The sequence below is a fragment of the Nematolebias whitei genome, chromosome 5 (assembly GCF_014905685.2).
Source record: "Nematolebias whitei isolate Nwh7 chromosome 5, NemWhi1, whole genome shotgun sequence".
Lineage (NCBI taxonomy): Eukaryota > Metazoa > Chordata > Actinopteri > Cyprinodontiformes > Rivulidae > Nematolebias > Nematolebias whitei.
This window is the reverse complement of record NC_056502.1, coordinates 17,267,053-17,289,148: the sequence shown is the minus strand read 5'-3', so window position 1 is coordinate 17,289,148 and position 22,096 is coordinate 17,267,053. Positions and strand designations below refer to the sequence as shown.

Here is a 22,096-nt window from a genome sequence, read left to right as displayed (position 1 = left end):
GTGTTACTATTCCTTGTGCCTTTTATCAGATGCATAGTTTGATGTAAAAAGGACTTTACTGGCGTATTCAGAACATACAGGAGGCTGATTTTGTAATCCCTTTTTTGTTTTTCCATTTATAGGCTGCCGTCTCAGATAGTTTAAATGTTACAGGAAGTCACTAAAATTAAAATATAATTGATTAGGGATGTATTTTTAATTCATGGAGTTGTTTCATTGTTATAAATCCTCTGCACATTTGGGCTCCACGACTTATGTGCTTTCTAAATACATTTTAGTGACCCATAGCCGTCGGATCCAGCAGAATCTATAGGAAGATGTGTTTACGGCACAAAGGTGTTTCGTTCAGTGTGAAAGTCTCACAAAATGCTCTCAGTTTTAAGGAATGAAACAAACTCTTAAGTCTCGGTGGAATCTGATAGAAAGTTTGAAGAGAACGAGCCTCGTTTTAATCGACGGACTGATCAAGAAGGTGAAGGATTGAGAAGTGAAGTTAGTGCAGCGCAAGAGATGAGTGGAGCGATGGAAGAAGGAAGGAGTAGAAGGGATGTATGAGCCAGTGCACGCACACACACACACACACACACACACACACACAGTCTGAAATGCTTAAACAGACGCCAGGCTTGAGTTGTTCTGGTCAAATGATTGAACATGTTTCATATTTCAGGTGTTAATTTCGTCCTAGATACTTTGTTTTCTGCACACAGACGGTTTTGTCTTTTAATTTTTTTTTTGTTTATTTCTTTAACGTGTTTTTTTTTTATTCTACAGCAGCCAAAAAACATTTTGTAAGTACTGAACTTTAAAGACTGTATGCTTAATAAATATACTTTAATGACAATAAAAAGTTTCTTGCTGTAACTTTTACTCGACTTTGGCCCAATGTCTTCACTAAACCTGGCCATCTTGTACAAAATAACAACTTCTTTTTTTTTTTGAGGCGCAGTTGCCCCTTCTGCCGCCTTTAATTCAAAATTACCCACAGAGCCTCGGTCTTAACACCAAGGCCTCATTTTGACCCAAGGGCAGCAGGAAGGTTAGATAAAACAAGCTCTCCACAATACAAAAATGCTTTGAAAAAAGCTGCAATGTACCAAGTTTACAAAGAATGATTGAATTTTAATGAACATTAATAATAATTAAAACTCTTAATAAACTGCTGTTTGGTTAAAATAGTGTACTTTTCAGGTTAAATCGAGTTTCAGCTTATGATGAAGACAAACTCAAAGTCTGACTGGATTGTGTCTTCATCCTGGTCTCTATTAGGGATTTATGAATTAATGATTTATAAACAGATAAAGTCTAAAGCAGGGGTCTGCAACCTTGACATTCAAAGCCATTTCTGCCTCTTCGCTCACTAAATAAAATGTGTCTAGATGCACAAAACCTGCTACACTTGTGATTATCAACTGGTGGTTCATGGGCCACTTCAAGTGTATTGAAGGGGACTTTTATGGCCAATATACAGCAGTCCCTCATTTATCGAGGGGGTCCGTACCCTGAAGCCCTGCGATAAGTGAAAAACTGCAAAGTAGAAAGTAGTAGTTTATTTTAGTGTTTATGTATATGTACGTAATATAAAATTGTAACTGTCTAATAATTAACATTCTCTTATCACACTTTTGTCTGAATTACTCAAGATTATTTAAAGCAACCTGATACACATAGGCACAATCAAAGTGTTGCATACAATTTTCATCACCCCTGCTTTAAAGTCAAAGTCACAAATCAAGGTCAAATGATATACAAGGTCTTTGCTTGTCTGGGCCATTGATTGTTGTATTTCTGTATAGAAGTTTTGTCGGCAGGCATATGCTGTATTCTGGTTTAATGAAACGCATGTCAAAACAAGCTTTGTCTGCATAAACGCTCATATTTCCTGCATGCAGGTAACTCACTGACAGACGTTTCTTGTTAAAAAGTCTAAATGATGAAGAATACAGGTCAACATTGAGAACACAGATTAGAAATGACGCCACATAAATCTGGCAGGAAACCAGTCTTTATTCTTTTAATCTGACGCAGTGAAGCAGCTCGTTCATGGTCATTTTAGTGTGACTAATTGTGCTGAGTCAGCGTTCACACGTGTGTTTACATATTTGTTGGTCTGTAAAAACTTCAACATGCTTTCAATTAATTCAGACGTGAATGTTCGGCTAGTTCAGGGCCTTAGAGCCACGTCTTTTGGTTTTTGTAACCTATATACTTTTCAAATTCTTTTCTAAGTTTATCAACATTTTAATTCTCATAAAAATGGATTAAGATCCCTTCAAGTCCTTGAAAACTTTGTGAGGAACCTTTGACATCTTTATCATATCATTTTAGCGGGGAGTGGTAGCAGAGGTTAGAGAAGGTGGGCCTGTAATCGGAAGGTCGCCAGTTCAACTCCCCCAAACTGACAACATCAAAATGTGGGTGGGAAAGTTAAAACACCCACACCTGCCTCCACTCTCATTTGCTCCACTCTGGGCCCTTGAGCAAGGCCCTCAACCCACACCATCTGCTCCCCCGGGGCACCCTAGATGTTAGCTAGAATGCTAGAAAACGCCTTGTATCTGTGACTTTCCTTCCCTCAATTGATTATGGTGACATTATTTACATGAACGCTCCTACAAGAACCCTGCAGATGTTGGATGCTGTCTATCATGGTGCACTAAGATTCATAACTGGCTGTGATTATCGTACCCACCACTGCACCCTGTATTCATTGGTTAACTGGACATCATTAACTTCACGCAGACTCTCTCACTGGTACATTTTCATCTTTAAATCACTTCTTGGTCTGCTGCCTTCATACATCTCCTCCTACATGTCTCTGCGTGAGTGCAGCTATGGAGTGCGCTCTCAGGACATTATTACCTGCAGTGTTCCCTCAGTGAGGACTGAACTAGGCAAAAGGGCCTTCTCCTACTCTGCTCCTGTTTCCTGGAATATCTTACAAAAAGATTTGAAGCTCTCGACCTCGACCTCTCTAAGTGTCTTTAAGAATCTGTTGGACTCCTGGCAGGGACCAATGCAGACATGTTCCTGTTTTTAGTTTTATACATTTGTCTTGGAATCTAGCTGTTTTTTGTTTTGTTACCTTTTTCCTTTTAGCCATCCTATTTGTTAAAAAAAAAAAAAAAAAAACTGTAGTATGAGTTTTTATAACTGTTTATTGTTGTTGTCCATTTTTGTCATCTTTCTTTGTTGAAATCAGGTCTCTCTTGTAAATGAGTCCTCGAGGCTCAATGGGATTTACCTGTATAAATAAAGGTTGATTGATTGATTGATAGCTCTCTGCTCTACACAGAAGGCTGTGGTATCTCAGTGGTTTGTGGTTGTGTCAGGAAGGACATCCGGCATAAAAAACAACAACAACAACAACAAAACAACTGCCAAATATTTGTGTGAGTTCGCTGTGGCGACCCCTGAACAAAGGAGCAGCTGAAAGACGGAAAAAAGTTCTTTCATTTTATTTTTAAATTTTTGTTTTGCTCCTTTAAGATCTTGGCAACTGGTCTTTTACTTCCTGTTCTGCTGATTTAAGAAACTAGTTAGCAATTTTTAGCTTCTGTTCTCTTTTTAGCTTTGAGCTACTGTTTTGCTATTTTTTTTTACTTTTAGCTATTATATTACTAGTTTCATAGCTTTTGCTATTTTTAGTTTTTAGCGACAGTTTTACTGGTTGTAGCTTTTAGCTACTGTTTTGCTAGTTTTAGGTAATAATTAATAATCTGTTGGTTTTAACTACCGGTACTTTTTTTCTTTTTTTCTTGCTCAGATGTTTTGAGCTTTCTGTAATTTTAGCTTTTAGGTACTGTTCTGGTAGTTTTAGATTTTAGATATTGTACAAATTTTAGCTTAGCATTTCTTAATTTCTGCTCCTAATTGCAGTTTTGTTGTTTTTCTTTGTTTGTAGAAATTTTTTGTTTGCTTGTTTTTTTTTTTTTTGTTCTTGTTTTAGCTTTTAGCTATTGTTCTGCTGATTTCAGCCTTTAGCTACTGTTCGGTTGCTTAATGGGAAAGCTAAATGACACATTTTGGTACTTCGCTGTTTTTAATAGTTTCTCACACCTTTGTTGCTAAGTTAGCTCACAATAATTCTGGTTCTTTAAAGGAAGACATGTGAAGAAGTGAAACAATCATAAAGCAAGTGCTGGAAAGCCTGGAGATGTAGCTTGATTGTGTTTAAGTCAGACTTTGGAGACAGTGTTGGACCCTGAACTACCCTCAGGTTGAATTTATGAGCTCTAAAGACAGAGCTGTTTGTTGTTCCCCTCTCTGCTGCCCGATTCTTTTTTTTTTTTTTTGCTGCAGCAGAAACCAGAGTCTGTCACTAGGCAACCACTCCTCCTCCCCAGCATCAGTACCAGATATTGTGAGCGCGCACGAACTGCCGCATCTCCGAGTTGCCTCGCACGTTCCCTGCGTGCGTTGTCATCACGCAAGGCAGGTTTAAAGGCCACGGATGATTTTTTTTCCTAATGGGAGGCAGGGAGATACACGGCTGCGCACTCAGACACACACGAACACACGGGCTGAACGAGATGCCCGCGTGACTGCAGGGAGGAAAGAAGTGGAGGAGGAAGAGGAAGAAGAGGGGGGAGTCTAGGTGCCGTGAGGTGGAGTTGTCAAAGATATTTTAAAAAACACGAGGAGATACTCCATCCAGGACACGCAGCTGTTTTTTTTTTTTTTATGCACTTTGAGAATCGATGAAAGGATTTTCTTTTTCATCTCCTGTTCATCACCTGGTCCTGGGTCTTCTCTTGGACGGAGTGATGTTCTAGCCGGGTTCGGAGCTCCGGTTCTCCCTGACAGGATGGCTGTAGAATAAGGTCACAGGAGGGGGTGGGGGGTATGGAGTGCACATGTTCGGACGTGGTTTTGTCGTTACTTAAAGGGAAGTGACCTCTGCAGGGAGGGGGGTGAAAACAGCCAGCGATCAGCTGCTGTCTTTGGGATGTTTTTTTTTTTATATCTGCGGCCTTGCTCGGGTCTCCAGTTACCGCAATGCCACACAGCCGAGAGGAGGCAGAGATGGGGGGAGACAGCGGAGAGGAGGCTGCTACAAAGGGAGGAAAGCAGTGAGGTGAGGATTTAAACAACCTGACAAGAACAAACCCAGTCCAGTTTGTGAGCTTGTGTTTGGATGGGACTGAACGGCACAAAGTGTACTTTCTGAGCTCCAGGGGTGTGCGGGCTGCTCAGGGTGATGGGGACTCTACTGACTCAAACCACTTCAGCATCACGGCTGAAATGTCAGATGGGGTGAGCTCTGTAGCGGCTGCTCGACTCTCAGCTTTCTGCTGACGAAGTTTTTGGACTCTGGCAGGACTGGACTGTTGGTGCGGCGTCACGATGGGACATGATTGTGCAGGAACTATTGCACCGGCCAGCGGAGAGTTTGGTGCAGGATTTTAACAGAGCTGAGCTCCAAATTCCCTCCTCTGCCGCTTCTCTGCCCACACAACTTGATTTAAGCGAAGAACATTTCCCAGCCGCCTCCTCCTCCTTATCATCATCATCATCATACACATAAAAAACATGCCTTCACCTTCAGACTCCAGCAGCGTAGCCTCAGCCTCTGGGTCTCGGGGTTGGTCCGACAGCCGTAGAGGCATGTCAGGTCGGGGGCCCGGTGGAGCCCGTCTGCTCCTCTACCTGGGTCTGTGCCACCTGGGCCTGGGAGCTATGGTCCTGGGTTTCTCCTTCACAAGCATGGCCTTCACCTCCTCTGCTCGCGTCAGACAGTCCTGTCCATTCTGGGCCGGCTTCTTTGTAAGTTTGACTGAAAAATGATCGGAGTCCAATTTTGAGAAAGCTTCAGATGTGCTTTAAGATGTGCTTTTGTGTTTGCAGGTGGTGGCATCAGGGATAGTTGGGATAATCTCGTGGAGAAGACCTTTGACGCTGGTGGTAGGCTGAGCTTTACAGCTGAATTCAGATGCTAGCTGTAAAGGTTTCTGCATGTCTTCATATATATAGTGCAAGCTCATGTTTAAATAAAGTCTTACTGAGCAAACTACTATATGAATTATTTACTGCCACTTACAGGCATCGGTCGTGATAAATCTGAGCGCTCGTTGCTTTTTCTGACACTTTCACTGATTATTTTCTTCAGTAATTATGTTCTCCTTCTGTGTCCTTCTCTGTCTCCTGCTCGCCTCGCCAGTTTTTAATATCCGGCTCTAAATCAGGCGTCATCTCCCAATTGTCCCCACAGGTGTCCCTGTTCATGCTGCTGTCTGCGGTGTGTGTGATCCTCAGCCTGGCCGGCTCAATGCTCTCCTGTCAGAATGCACAGATGGTCAAGTCTATGCTCACCTGCCAGGTACGCCAGAGCGTCGTCCTTTTTACCCCGGTGCCGACACGTCCTTCTTGTTCCAGACGCCCGGAGACGACGTGCCAGGAATAGTTTGGAAAGTGTTTAAGTGTGCAGATAAGTGCTTGGTGTTAATTCACTCTATGTGTGTGTATAGATGGAGAACGGTCTGTGTGTGTGTTGTGCACCCACTCACCCCTGCTCCATTGAAGCAGAGGATACACTGGTCCTGTACCTGAATGCTGACTGCCACTCGGTCAGACATCAGCTAAAAGTAGGTGGAATGAGTCTTTTCTGCCACAAATAAAATGACAAAAATAAAAATATGAGCTGCTAGGTTGAGATTCTTTGTGACTGCTTCATTCTTCGCAGGATCTTTTGTTCAGCGCTTGTGGTCTCAGCATCCTCTCCACCATCATTTGTACGCTGTCCACTGTGACTTGCAGTATTCACATATTCTCCCTGGACCTTGTGCACCTGGTGAGCTCAGAGCACTTCATGCCAAAGTGATTGGCCTTTTTTTAAAAGATGCAAGTACGCTGCTGATCAGCGGCAGAGCTACAGTGAGAGATTAGGATATATTGTACTGTAAACCACACCTAATTTTCTATTTTTCGCTTCGAATGTGCCACACTGTCAAGTACCCATTAGAAAAAGTTTTGGTCAACAGTTCTTCAGGCTTTCTAAAGATTTTTCAAAGTTTTTCTTAAGACTTTGGCTGCTTTGTTGCTAATTTTCTGTCTTTCTTGTCCTTTTACCAAACCACAGCAGAATATTTAAAATAAAAAAAAATGTTGGACAAAAACAAGAAAACAGACCAGACTCAGAGCCTGAAAGATACATCGTCCTTCACGATTATCCATTTTATGTCAAGCTTTAGTTAAAAGCTCTTTTGGAAATTAGCTTGTTGCTAAAATATTATTTTATGTTTCTTACACAATATTCTTTGGATATTTTATTATGGTTAGCTACATAAATAAATAAACAAATAAATCTGAGAACAAAGAGTGTTTTGGTGACAGAATGCTAGCAAGTAACTAGCTAGCAATTGCTAGCATGTTGCTAGTTCCTGTTTATCCTCTTAACCTTAGTTTATTTGTTAAGTTGTCTGTTATGACACAATAATGGTTCATACTTTGAGTTTAGGAGGATTTTGATGTCTGAAGGGCCAGTTAGTGACTTGACAACGTTTTTTTTCTCAAAACGTTCAAGAACTAAACAGAAAATGAGTGAAAAATCAGCCAAAGTCTAGAGAGAATTTTGAAAGCATTATTATTATTATTTTTTTATTAGGCATGGTTTCAGATTTTAGTGTATTAATGCATGCAAGTGTGTCAAACTTATTTACCATTTGTGGCCAGTAAAACCTGTTCCAAACCACGGGCCAGTCCTGACAACTTTTCTTGGTTGCAGGTTCATCAACAAGAGTTTGATGGGTCTTATTTGATGTTCTCTCTTGCTCTTTCCACATCAAGTACCAAAGATTATGGAAAATGTCAACCTTTCAGACTATCTTGACGTCGAAGTTAGCCAGCGGTCATGAGAAATCTGCACTAAATGAAGTATTTATCAGGTTTTTAAGCTAAATAAGAAAATAATATTTTGCATTTAAAATATCTTAGGGGGCCATATAAGACCTTAACAAGGGCCAGATTGGGCCTGCGAGCCTTGAGTTTGACACGTATTGTACAGATTTAATGCAAACCAACCTTATTTTTGTCTCCTGTGTTACATATAGTTGGCGCCACATCGCTCTCGGTCCGTCAACCCAGAATGCACCACTCCTCAGGATGCCTTCCTGACCAACATCATGGACTTTGAAGAGTTTGTCCCCCCCATCCCTCCACCGCCCTACTATCCTCCTGAATACACCTGCAGCTCCGAGACAGACGCTCAGAGGTACCAAACAGACTCTTGATGTGTGCTGAGTTAATTTGGATACTTCATGTAAATCCCATCACCTCTAAACTAAAAATATAGCCAGTTATAGAATGACTAACATGCTTGTATCAACACCCAGCATCACCTATAACGGCTCGATGGAGAGCCCTGTTCCTTTATACCCCACTGACTGCCCCCCTCCTTACGAAGCTGTGATGGGCCAAAGAGCTGTCAGCCAGGTGAGCAACCGTGCTACAGCATCCTAATGTTCAGCCTCGGCTAGCATCTGTCTTTGCTTCGAAAAGCTAAGGAAAACATTATTTGATTCTTAAAATGCTCAGTTTGTGTTATATATTTTATCCTCCTGCTGCCCTTGGGTCAAAATGACTCTGAGGTCCTAGCATTTAAATTGACACCTTAGGGGTCAAGGGCAGCAGGAGGATTGTTTCTCAGTAGAACAATGCAGGTGGTTTGAGTTGACTTTCTAATCTAAAAATACAAGAAACAAAACAAAACAACTGTTCTCTTGTTTTGTTGGGTCTCAGTTCTCAACCACTTTATTTTCCTGCTCGCCACCAAGTGGGGGCCAGTGTGGGCAATGGCCACCCCTAAAAAATGTGTGCCCCCCCATTGGCCCCACTTGACCAGACTGTTTTAACCTCCTGAGTCCCAAGCTTTGGATTGGCGTACATTTTTAATTTCTCCTACATAATTGGGATAAGTAGAACCTCATAAACATAAAATCAAACATTGTTTTGAGCAATTAGGAGTCAAAAATATGAATTTATATTTAGTTTAAAATTAAAAATAAAACTTTAAATTTAGTTTCCTGAATAAGGACGGTTTAAAACTAATGTCATCAATATTAGGATGCAGGGTCTCTGGAGGTAATATGCATAATATATATATATGTATATATATATATATATATATATATATATATATATATATATATATATATATATTTAGGAGAGGATAAGGTTTAATAAGTTTAGTAGTGACAGTGCTTTTAGTACGTAAATAAAATAATCATAAAAAAATAGACCTGTGTATATCAGAAGGTGATTTCATATTGTCAAATAACCTACAACATGACAAGTCATCTAAAACTTTGGTAAAATAAATGAATAAATAAATACAATTCCATGTGGCCTTAAACTTCTTGGTACGCCCAAAGTTTTAAAATCGCTCTCATTGTTTTCACACAAAATAGGACTGTGCTGTACATAAACAACAAGCCATAAGTTAATTAAAATGTTGAAAATGATTTCTTGATAAGTGTTTAAGAGATCAGTTCATTTAAATCTTCACAATAATAGAAAGTCTAACCTGAACTTGCTCCACTCTTGTATTTCACTCTGCAGTATATGTGTTGTGAGTATTAGTCGTTAAACTTGTCTCTTGTGACCATTAAGGCCACAGTGTTTGACACCCACGGTTCTGAGCTGTCTGGAGAGAGAGGAACTTCTACTGCCTTCAGTGGAGAAGGTAAAATCAGTTTCATTCTGTTATAGTGACATCTAGTGGCATAATCTGTAAATTGCAACCTAATCGTTATTTAATCGGGATACACTTTGTGTGTTCTGTCCCTTGTCTACTTCAGTGATGAAAGTCACGGGGGAAAATCTTAAGTACATTGCAGAGTGTTGGATTTGTTTTAACATGACTGAGGTGCAAAAAAGATGAAATAATAATTAATGTTATATTGCATTTACTCCAATGGCTAGCGCCAAATCAAATGGTTTTCACTTTAACTAATGTTTTCCTATGTAACAATGAAACGCTGTTTTTATTAGTCTCCATGGACTGTGGGTCTCTGTTGATGTCAGAGATCGTGGACATCCCAGATGATTCGTCTCCGTCCGAGGACTCCTGTTTGTTAGAGGTTGGGCTGAGGAACCAGGGGGAACGGAGCAGCAGAACCACTACTGACAGGGGGGACCTAAGCTTTCGTGGTTCTTTGACTCAAACACCAGAGAGCCCCCTAGCAGGAGGACCGAGAGCCAGGAGGTTCCTTCGAGGAGAACGGTCCAACTCCTGTTCTTCACCGAGCACAGCCACCAACACGTACAGGTGTGTAGAACAACACGGTAACACTGTAATGTAATGACATTCTGTTAGCAAATGATTCTGGCCAGTTTGTGATACTTGTACTCCTTGACCTTACTGCTGCTTTTGATACTGTTCACCACAGTATCCTTATATCAAGGTTAGAACGGTTGGGATTACTGGTGCGGCATCCAGGTCTCTCTTGTAAATGAGTCCTCGTGGCTCAGTGGGTCTAACCTGTTTAAATAAAGGTTGAATGAATTAGAATGGTTCTGTTAGTACCTAAGTGACAGGAGTTTCTGTGTTAAAGTTGGAAATAGTGTATCCGTGTCAGTGCCTCTTTTCCTATGGAGTCCCACAGGGCTCGATTCTTGGATCCGTTTTATTTTCACTCTACTTTTTGTGTTTATTTTTTATGCTTTTAATTACATCTGGCTATTTTTATTTACTGCCTTGATCTTGTTGTTAAGCACTTTGGTGACAGCTGCTGTTTTGAATGTGCTTTATAAATAAATTTGACTTGACACTGTAAGGTGATGTCATTATAATCGACAACCAGATGTGGTAACATTTGAAATACATCTATTTTTTGTTGTTCAGGTCTCCAGTGCTGCATCGCCAGGCGATGCTAACTAGTAGCTGCTCTCAGCTAGAAGCAATAGGGAGATCCACTAATCAACAGGGCTCTTCCATCCCTGAGATTCAAGTTGACCCTTCCACCCCTCTAAACCAAGGAGCCATCCTGGCCTCCTCTAATCCTCCATTTTCATGTTCCTCTGCTGCTGGCGAGCACGGAAATGGACCATCCCTCCCACATCAGCCCTCCTACCTCCGCCGACGAGCTGAGAGAAGCATAAAAGATGGAGGGAATGTGAGACGACAGAGCGAGGGCTTTTTACGTCTCCTGAGGTCGCACAGTGAGCCAGGTCTTGGCTCCTCTACAGACACAGGTGAGTCAGCATGAATATGTCTCTCAGGGAGAAGCAGTTCCATCCAAGTGGTTCCAGTACTAGTTCAGAGCCTTCCCTCCCCCTAAAGCATCAGCTTCAACCCTAAAAAAACTGATGCTACAGTAATAAGTTTCTGCTGGGTCAGAGCAAAGTTCTGCTTATATTGGAAGTTAAAGTATGGAGGCCAACAAACTACTGGCGTAAGCGTTTACTTCAGTTCCTGTAGGATTTGTAAACTGGACTGGGGATATTAGCAGTTTTTAGGAAAATGAGATGAGCACTAAGATGTGTTCATAAACCGTTTCTCTCTACAAAAATTCAAAATATGGCAGCTGGAGGATCAAACGGGAAGAGATGGGAAGTAGCGTGTTTCTGCGGTGTGGTGGGGGTGTGTGTTTGTGGACAATCAAACCAGCTCTTAGCCAGAACCAATTTGGAACTGGCTCTGGACCAGCACTGGAAGCGCTTTAGTCAAAAATAGGAGCATTACATCAGTTTTAGTGATTAGAAACAGTTTTTCCCTCCTATATTCCAGTGAATATTGGCTCCGGATGCAGCAAGGCATCTACAGATACAGGTAAGAGCTTGCTTCTAACATTTTTATGTCTAATCTGCAAAATGGTTGAAAATAAAAACAGGCAAAAATGGTTTCAGTGTCATCATCTGCTCAGTCCTGCATTAAAAAAAAAGTCTAACTTGAAGGAAGTAAAAGCACAAAAGAGGACATGTCCAACGTGTGTCACTCATATGTTTTAACAGTCTGCAGAACCAACTCATGAAGCTGTTTCACATCTTCATCGTTGTGATAGATGAGTGTTAAAACTCTCATCTTTTATGTTTAAAACGGCAAAGTGATGGGTTGTGCAGACATTTCTATGGTCACTAAACTTGTTGCCCAAAAATAAATTAAGTTCTCATCTGGATGAGGATCAACACCTCCTAATCTGAAGCAGTTTAATCAACCACAACTCGTGTTGAAACATTTGTGAAAGAACTGTCACATTGTTTCTGTCTTGTTTTGAATGATCTGCTCAGTATTTTGGATTAATACACCTTCTTATAAGCACTGGTCAAATGCCATAAATTATTTAGTTCCACTGGACTGTATCACCAGCAAATCAACTCTTTACTTTGTGTACGATGCTGTTTTACTGCCTTCACATGTTTTATATCTTAATCTACAATAACTTAGTCAGATGTCTCAAGTCTGAAGGGCACCCAAGTAGTCCCCTGTTAATAATTAAGTACTAACACAGTAATATTAAAGTTTTTATGCATACAGGTATAATCCATGTGCTCATATATTTTTGCTGTAATTAAAGTAAACGAGTTAGAATTTACAAAAGGTTGATGGATAATTTACAGTAAAAAGGGGGAATTCTGTGTAAGCTCTATTTTAGGTCACAAATTCCACAAAAAAAGTGATGAATTTTATGTATTTATTTTATTTTATTTATGATGGTTAGGGCTTGTGTTTACTCTGGGTCAGAGGTGTCCAAACCTTTTCTTATGTGAGCCAAAACTGTCAAGATGAAAGTACTCACAACTAGCCACAAAAACTTAAATTTCAGATAATTAAACAAAACGCTTGTCGGGTTTTTTCTCTCCATTTTTTTTTTCTCGGCAACAATGTGAGTAATATTTTGGAAAAAGAACAAAAGTTGACAAATTTTGGTGGAGAAGGAGCTCTAAATTGTTGTAGCCTCATAAACACTGACCTTATTTATTTATTGATTTATTTATTTAGTTAGTTAGTTAGTTAGTAAAGGATTTAATTTAATTGACCTGAAAAAGAAGAAGTGGGTAAAGATAATGGATGGATGGATGGATGGATGGATGGATGGATGGATGGATGGATGGATGGATGGATGGATTGATGGATGAATTGATGGATGAATTGATGGGCAGCACGGTGGCACATTTGGTAGAGCTGCTGCCTCTCAGCGAGAAGGTTGACGGTTCAATTCCTGGTCCAGGGGCCTTTCTGGGTGGAGTTTGCATGTTCTCTCCGTGCATGTGTGGGTTTTCTTCGGGTACTCCGGTTTCCTCCCACAGACCAAAAACATGCATGTTAGGCTGATTGGTAACTCTAAATTGTCTCTAGATGTGAGTGAGAGAGTGAATGGTTGTTTGTCTTGTTTGTTTCTATGTGTCCCTGTGATGGACTGGAGACCTGTCCAGGGTGTACCCCGCCCCTCGCACAGTGATTGCTGGACATGGGCACCGGCGACCCCCATGACCCAAAATGGAAGAAGCGGGTAAAAGATAATGGATGGATGTGTTGGATGGATGGATGAATGGATGGATGTATGGGTGAATAGATGGTTGGAAGGATGGATGGCTGGATGAATGAATGGATGAGTGAATGGATGGTTGGATGGATGGATGAATGGATGAATTTGTTGGGTCTATTGTTTTATTTTGTGTTCTTGGAAAGTTTATTTCCGTCTGTTCTTCTCAGAAACACAAATGTTCCTAAGACGTGGGCTGGTCACTGTTTTGGATCATGGATGGCCCAGAAAGGTTCTGTGAATATTGAAACATACCATTTTTAAACTGCAGTCGTTGGATTCATAAAATCACTCCAAGGGCCACAAATGGCCCTCAGGCCACACTTTGGACACCCCTGATCTTTATGAAAAGGGTTGGCTGGTTTGATGTGCATTAAAGCAACACACACTTTCATAATTCCTCATCGTTCTCCTGTGGTTCATTTCAGTCTTTTAACCTAACAAACCCAAACTTCTGTCTTGTTCTCTGTCTCACAGCTCCGTCCTCAGAGGCGTGTTTGTTGCCTCCAGTGTCTCTGCCTCCCGCCGCAGCTCTGCCCGTTAAAGGCAGCATGAAGTTAGCAGCTACAGGGGTGCAGGTCCCCACCAAACCTGCCCCCACCTCCCCGCTACGTTTACCCAAAGACTGCCACCGGTCTTTAGGAGACCTCAAGGTAAACTGATACATAAAAGATAAAAGGAGACATCCTCGAGCCTGTGCCATCGTCTCAACCTGATCTTGTTTCTATCCCTTTAGGTGACTCGGGGTCTGGTGGCTCGCTTCCTGCACCGTTCCAAACGTAACCTGGGGCCGTCTTCAGAACACGTTGGGGGCTCAGGGCAGGGGCCAAAGAGGAGGAATGGAGCTGAGACTGCTCTCCCCGATCACCTGCCCTCCGAGCAGGTACCACCAAGACAGGATTAAGGAAGGTTCTATCAATGGGTTTCTGAACACATACAAATAAAAATGCTGATTATGTGCATGTTACATGTGAACGTACATTAACTTCAAGGCTTCTAGTCACATGAAGCTGCGCTTAGCTTTAATGTAAAATCTACAGTCCGAAGCTTGAAAAACCTTCAGACTTACCATCTGAAACAATGAGTCTGTCGCAATTTACCTCTTTTTTATTTCTGCTGCACAAAACAAAAGCAGATCTGGACTTTTCTCTCGTTAAACTAAAATAAATAAAGTACATCTGTTTCATGGACTAAATCATTTTAAGGTGCTGTGGCAAAAAGAGAGAAAAGGTCCCGATACGGAACATCAGCAACTTTTTATAAAGAAGTACGAGAAATTTAACCTGAAACAGGGCTATTCAACTAAACTGCTCAGGGGGGCACAGTTACTGAAAGCCAAGAGCTCGGGGGCGGGGCATCCAGCAGTTACTGTCGTTAGGTAAAGTTGTTTTATACGACGGAGCTTTAAGGCCACGCTAAGAAAAAAAATCATTAAAGGTCATAAAATTACGAGAATAAAGTTGAATAAAGTCTTAATATTACGAGAATAAAGTCATACAAGACTTTTTTATTTTTTTTGCAGCTCTCGTTTATTTTTTTTTCCACGAGTCGGATCCATGACGCGACCTGTCAATCAATCCAGTAAGCGTGTCAACAAATGACCAATCTGAAGCTAAATGCTCCTTACCTGCAGAGAGCTGCTGCAGCACATCAGAGCTACCACCTTGTTAGATATTTATCTAGACTGGTCCTGGGGTTTCTGATCTGCTCAGAGATGGGATTATAATAAAATCATGACCCGGTTCTGACCAGGTTAAACTGAGCCAGCAACTCTAAAAGAGTCTCCCTGGGATTCAATATCCGTCAAGGAATAGAATTTATTTCTGCTTGCTACTTCACGTAGAAAGGCTTTTGAAGCACCAGCTCATTTTTCATTACACGTCAAATCATGTAAGATCCATTGAGATCACACTTGGTCACGCCTCCTCATACATGTGACAGGTTGAGCTTCCCTTCTGCGAAGGGGGAGTCTAGGCCCTATAAATGAGTAATGACACGGGACATCTGCACTTCCGGTTTGTGATCGCGTCATAGACCGGAGAGACCAGCGCTGTAAACTGTAACCTTTTCCTGCCTTGATTTTAATACAATTGGTAAAACTGAATTCATGTTTCCTTGATTTATTGTTAGTGTGAGTTGCCGCTTCTGAGGGAGGTTCGAGCCGGGGGGAGCGACGTGAGCTGGAGGCGGGTCCTGAGTCTGAGAGGAGGCCTGAGGCCCACGGCTAGCAACAGCTAGCTGCAGTCACCGGTGACCCGCAGCCAGCTCCCGTCGTAACAACCTCAGAGTTCTGATACTGATAATCATCTGATGCTGATGTGCTAACAGATTAACCATCTCCTTATTTGTAAAACCAATACCAAAGTATAATTTAAAATGCTAAACATTCTTCATTTTACCACAGTCAAAATGTGGTAAACCTGCTTTATGGTGTCGGAGTTTGTTTAATATTACGACTCATTTAGCTTCAGATTGGTCATTTGCTGACACGCCTACTGGATTGATTGACAGGTCGCGTCATGGATCCGACTCGTGGAAAACAACAACAACAAAAAAACAAGATTTGCAACCAAAAAAAAAGTCTCGTACGACTTTATTCTCGTAAATGTATGGCTGTTAATTTTTTTTTCCCTTAGCGTGGCCCTAAAGCTCCGTCGTAGTTTTACGATTTAAAATCTAGTTTTATTTAAAATGAACCCATTGGTGGGCCGAAATGAGTTCATCTGTGGGTCTGATTTGGCCCCCGGGCCACCAGTTGAATAACCCTGTCCTAATGTTTTTAGATTATTAGTTACAACCAGTTCTGCTCTAAAGATCGTTCTATAAACTGACAGACCTGACCTGATTTTGTGAACAGAAATTGGGAGTTTTCTAATAAAGTTCACATCTAAATATATCATTTGTTGACCGGACCTCAAGATTAACATGAAATGACAGAATAAATACATAAAAACACTGCAGCAGTCTTCTACAAGCAAACCATTTACAAGCCATTGTGGCTCAAAAGTTCACAAACTAAAGTCACTTAGTAAAAAATACTATACTGTACTGACTTTAAAACTAAAATAATCCAAAGTAACTTAATTAAAAACACACCAAAACCCATTAAACAGTTGGTAAGGGAACCAGACGTTAACTAAATAAAACTTTTTTCCAGCTTGCACATCCTTAAAAATAAGCAAAATATCATTTTTGAAAAACATTTATTTATTTAAACAAATAATAATAATACTATTTTGGGGCCCTTTAAACCTCGGGTAAGACATTCGGAAAGTCTGGCTTTGAGTATGACCACAAACTTCTGCACCACGTTCTTCTGCCTCTGTTCGATCTTCATCTTCGTCGTTTTATCTCCAGATGTTGCGGGCCCCTTGGAGCACCAGCCGAGGACACCCCACCCACCACCATCACCCTCGTCCCCGCGGACACCACCATTCCCACAGCGACAGCCGACACAACCGGCATCACGGCAGCCGGGTGCTGGAGGGGATCCACCTGCGCAGCTGCGGAGATTTAAGCTCCTCCTCCTCGCTGTGTCAGCTGGTGACGGCCCACCACGGCTCGTCTGGAGCGCTCCATTCAGAGTCTGCACTGTGAGGAGGAGACGGGGGCGAGGAAGGATGGAGTTAACGAGATAAGATGTTAAAAGTCTTCGCCTCTCTTCTGTTCTCTGCGCCCCCTCCATTTGTCAGCTGTGCAAATGGCCTTAATGGTGCTCCTACTCAGACCTCCCTCACAATTCAGCAAAACAAAGACAGTCCACCTCAGAGACAATAACCATTTACACGTGCATTCAAACTACCGCACAACTACGGATTGCAATCTGCGTTTGGTTCTTGTTTTAGTTGCCGTTCACCCCCCAGTGGAGGTGAGGTGGTCACAGAAATCCTTATTTTGTCTTCCATTGATAAATACCGTCGACACACAGACGGTTCAGGACGAGACGAACTGATGAGGCTGCACGTGAGGACGACCTTTACTGGATTTGTTGTGGGGTTTTGTTTAAATCTTCACCTACATGACGGCTGTCACAAAACGAGGCAGCCCCCCCCCCCCCCCCCCAACACCCACACCACAGACCACATTTTGAAATGAACCTCACTGAGCGCTCCCTGGACACGGCGGCTCGATCTGAGCGTGTGCATGTTTTGCTGCAGCTGCGATGCAGCAGGAACCTCGTGCATTTGACTCTGCCTGTCTGTGTAACTAAATATGTTCTTCGAATGTATTTATCTGCATGTTTGCTTCTTTCTTTTTTACTTTTTTGCGCACAGGATCTGTTGAGAGTAACCACTTGATTTGAAGGCAAAGGTCAAAGGTGACGTGTTCTGCCCGGCGGCTCCATTTGCTTCCGTGTCCCATATTGTAAAGGAATGTCTGAAAATTTGGCTAAAACGGTCGTATCGTCGTAAAATATTGGATTATTCATCGAGAATCTCTTGCAAACCAACGTACCAGCTGATTTGTTAGGCTTCACTCTGCGTTTGAGCCGTCCTTTTTTTTTTGGATTTGCAGCAAATGTTGCAGAATGAAAAAGTGAAAAACGGTCATTTGGCACCTTTGGAAACTGTCTCACAGTAGATTAGCATATTTATACGAGACTGGGTTTTTAAAATTCGATTGCTCCCTGGTAATACCGTTACCAGTAGAGGCACATTTTGAAAATGTACAGAACTAAATATGAAGATTTACACACATACAAGCACATAGAAAAGCACTCACACACTCCCAACACAAATTTTGTCTGAGCGTTGTTTCTACCTCCCGTCTTGCATTAAATATGATTTATTTAAAGAAATTATATCTGTACGGCAGTCTCAACGGGACAAACCTGCATAATAAATCTAAATATGGCTCTTATTCCTGATTTTAAATGCAGTGTTGATAGCAAAACCTTCGATGCAAGTTGTGTATTTCAACATATGAAATAAATAACACAAATGAAAAAATAAATAACAGTTGGGTTTTTTTTGTAAATGTTCTGCACAGTGTGTTGTCCTTCTGAAATGTAATGTGAAGATGATCGTTTAAGGCCACGTGTCAAACTGCAGCTGAGCCTTTGCACAGTTTAATTTAATGAGTGGATTCTTCAGATGAACATTTGAAACAGGCCCCGGTCAGTTTTTATGTAAAATCCATAAGTAAAATATATACCTACAAGGTTACAAATTTAGAGGAACTCTTTATTGAAGTTATACAATTAATAAAACCCATAGGCTATAACACACAAACAAAACAGCTGAATATATATTTTTATTACTTTCAGCAGCTGCTTCAGCTCGTTGTAACACACTGTTTTTAAGAAAGAATGCTCTTCTGTGCATTCGTATATATTTCTAAGTTTACACGTTTTTAATTATTGTTAAATATGTGTTTATTTAATTTGACAGTTATGTTATATTTTTGTTAAATGAAAAATACATAGTCCTAAAATTAAGAAAAGGCGTGATATTTGAGCCACTGGCTGTCCTGATTTCTAAAGGTCATTATTGGCCGTAGAGAAATCTGCATCTGTTGACTTCTAAATGTAGCATGCTCACTTCTTTGAAAAATGGCTTGTTGTTCAAACCCAAAAAATATTAAACCAATAAAAATGAAAAAAGAAATGTAAATTTAGCTGTTCTACTCATTTGAATCTCAGGTCACCAAAACAGAGGAAGTTTTTTGGGGGTAACATTGTTTCCCTCATTCCATCAGCAGTGATGATGGGTAAAATCGTCTTGTACGCCAACCTATGAGCACAAAGATTTACACTGGACTTGTTTTTATTTTCTCAGCTGACACAATCCAGACTAACTACACAGACTCACTGAATTAAAGACGTCCACCTGTCAATCAAAACATTGTTTCTGAAGAACAGAAGCGGTTGTGTACGGAGACAAAAATACCAAAATTGGGCCCAAATACTTATTTGACCTTCTTGTATATACTTTTATTTATGTTTATAACTGTGTTTTAATATATTTATGCTTGTCAAAATTGTTCATGTATTAAAACTACACAGTAGCCTAATTTAGTATAAAACTAAATAAATAAAGGTTTAACATGAATGCAACAGAGACGCAAACTATATGATCGATGTTTTGAAGATTTTGAAATCCTTAAAAGTTCTATCTCCAGGACAAACTTTCACAACCAGCTAGTATCAATATAGTGTGGCAAGTTAGTAGCCAAGGACATGAGGGCTGGCACAATGAAAAAATAAGGAATTTAATCACTAAATAATAAGAAAGAAAGAAAAAGAAAAACACAGACAGGTCAGCAAAACAAGATGAAAACTAAGCACCCAACATGCAGAAGAACAAACAGTTTAACAGACTGACGGTGAGGACGAAACCAGTAGGATAAGTTCTAGGTGAGGTGATGAACGAGTGGATGCAGCTGGGCTGATTGGTAAATTAGACATGTGAGTAATGAGATGATTGACGGAGGGAATGTAAGGGTGAATGACAGAGAAATCAAATCAACAACAACAACAAAAAACACAAGAAACATCATGACTAAACAAACTGAATCTACAGGAACACGACAAAATGTATACCTGGATCATGCATGACAGCCAACAGCCTTTGTTGTCATCGAGGTCAGATTCTTTACACTTTTCCACCAGCAACTTCTACTTCCAGCATTTCTTACACAGACATCCCATCATGGAACAATGAGGTTTCATCCAGAGCATGAAACACTGAACAAGTTCTTTACCCTGACTTGGGTCTTTGAGGGGAATGGGAGTTTGACTAACTGGTCAACGTGTTTTATTGACTGGAGAAGTTATTTAAGCATGTTCCATGAGGTACACTGTAGGGATGCTCCATGAGTATTGGATTGGGGGTTTGTTGCTAAGGACCAATGAGACTTAAAGATTCAAGGTTCTTTATTGTCATTCACATTGCATGTGGTACATTAGGTGGAACTAAACTGTGTACACAGGGTCCCAGTTACATCCAATATACAAGCGGTGCAAGAGTTTTGATTGTAATGTCAGCAGTAAGTCGGACCCCTTCAGGGTGGGAGTTGGACTCCACCAGAGCTACCCTTTGTCACTGATTATTTTCGTAACTTTTACGGACAGAATTTTGTGGTGCAACCGGGGGTAGAAAAACCTGCCACTAGGGAGCACAAGCCATGTATCTCTTGTGCCGGTCCCAAACCCGGGTAAATGTTGAGGGTTGTGTCAGGAAGGGCATCTGATATAAAACACTTTTGCCAAAACTATAATGCGAGTTCATCAAAGTGAAACCATACTGGATCGGTTGAGACCTGGGATACCAATGACCACCACTGGTGCTGTTGACAAATAGGTTGCCGGCAGAAATTGTGCTACTGTTAGAAGACCAAGAGGAGGGAAATGTGTCAGGAGACGGAGAGTGAAGAGGGAAATCAAGAATGTATGACTGAGGGTAGCAACTCTAAATGTGGGGAAAGCCAAAGAGAAGATATATGGATGCAGTTAGAGAGGACATGGAGGTAGTTGTAGTGAGGACAGAGGAAGCAAAGGACAGAGTGAGATGGAGGAGGATGAGTCACTGTGGTGACCCCTGAAGAGGGAAAAGCTGAAAGAAGAAGAAGAAGCCAGGGGGTAGAAGGGATCCAGTTCAATTACCTCATTTCGTCTCTGCTATTTGCCGATGATGTAGTCCTGTTGGCGTCTTTGTCTTGTGATTGCTAGTGTTCATTGAGGTGTTTCAAAGTTGAGTGTGAAGCAGCTGGGATGAGGATCAACACCTCCAACTTTGAGGTCATGGTCTTCAGTTGACAAAGGGTGGACTGCCCAGTCCATGATGGGAGTGACGTGCTGCCTTCAGTGGAGAGTTCAAATCAGGGTTTTGTTCATGAGTGAGGGAAGAATGGAGCAGGACATCAACAATTGGATCAGTGCAGCCTCTACTTTATTGTATATTCTGTACTGGTCCTTTGTGATGAATGGGAAGCTGAGCTGTAGAGTGAAGTTCTCTGTTTACCATACTTCTTTCATTTATCTTTTTTTTTTTGCTTTCTGATTAGTGGAAAGTCAAAATCTGAGTAGTGAACAAAAGAACAAGATTATGAGTACATGAGATTTCTCTTCAGGGTAGCTGAACTCTCCCTTAGAGATCGGTGAGAAGTTCAGTTATCTGGGAGAGACTCTCCGAGTAGAGTCGCTGCTCCTCCTCATTGAGAGGAGTCAGTTGAGGTGGTCAGAGCGACTGGTAAGGATGCCCCCTGGAAGCCTCCAAAGTGAGGTTAGAGGGGCACATCCAACTGGGTGGAGATCTCGGTGTAGATTCAGGACACTGGAGAGACTATGTCTCTCAATTGGTCTGGAAACGCCTTAGAATCCTCCCAGAAGAGCTGGCTGAGGAAAGAGATGTCTGAGCATCTCTGCTCAAACTGCTGTTCCTTGACCAGACTAGGGACAAGCAGAAGATAATGGATGGACAAATGGACAGATGGGTGTCCCATCCTTCCACAGACAGCATGAAAGGTTTATTGGGTTTATTTAAAGTACACTAATGATTTAATCAAGCTAAGATACAGCAAGACCTTTGTGCAGTCAATACTGTTACAAGATAAGTCCAAAGAAAGTTTTGGTCTGCACAATAACAAAATAGCAGCCATCTGAAGTATATTTATCT

General features: G+C 41.2%; 1 protein-coding gene across 1 annotated transcript; it reads left to right on the top strand.

Moving 5' to 3' along the window:
* Positions 1-5,532: 5,532 nt before the first annotated feature.
* fam189b (family with sequence similarity 189 member B) lies at positions 5,533-17,228 on the top strand. The gene is given in 14 exon segments (XM_037676281.1): positions 5,533-5,766; positions 5,848-5,904; positions 6,212-6,319; positions 6,468-6,584; positions 6,683-6,790; positions 8,049-8,209; positions 8,331-8,430; positions 9,607-9,679; positions 9,988-10,264; positions 10,841-11,246; positions 11,752-11,767; positions 13,959-14,134; positions 14,218-14,364; positions 16,839-17,228. Coding segments are annotated over 14 exon segments (2,220 nt in total). The 3' UTR covers positions 17,079-17,228.
* Positions 17,229-22,096: the final 4,868 nt, after the last annotated feature.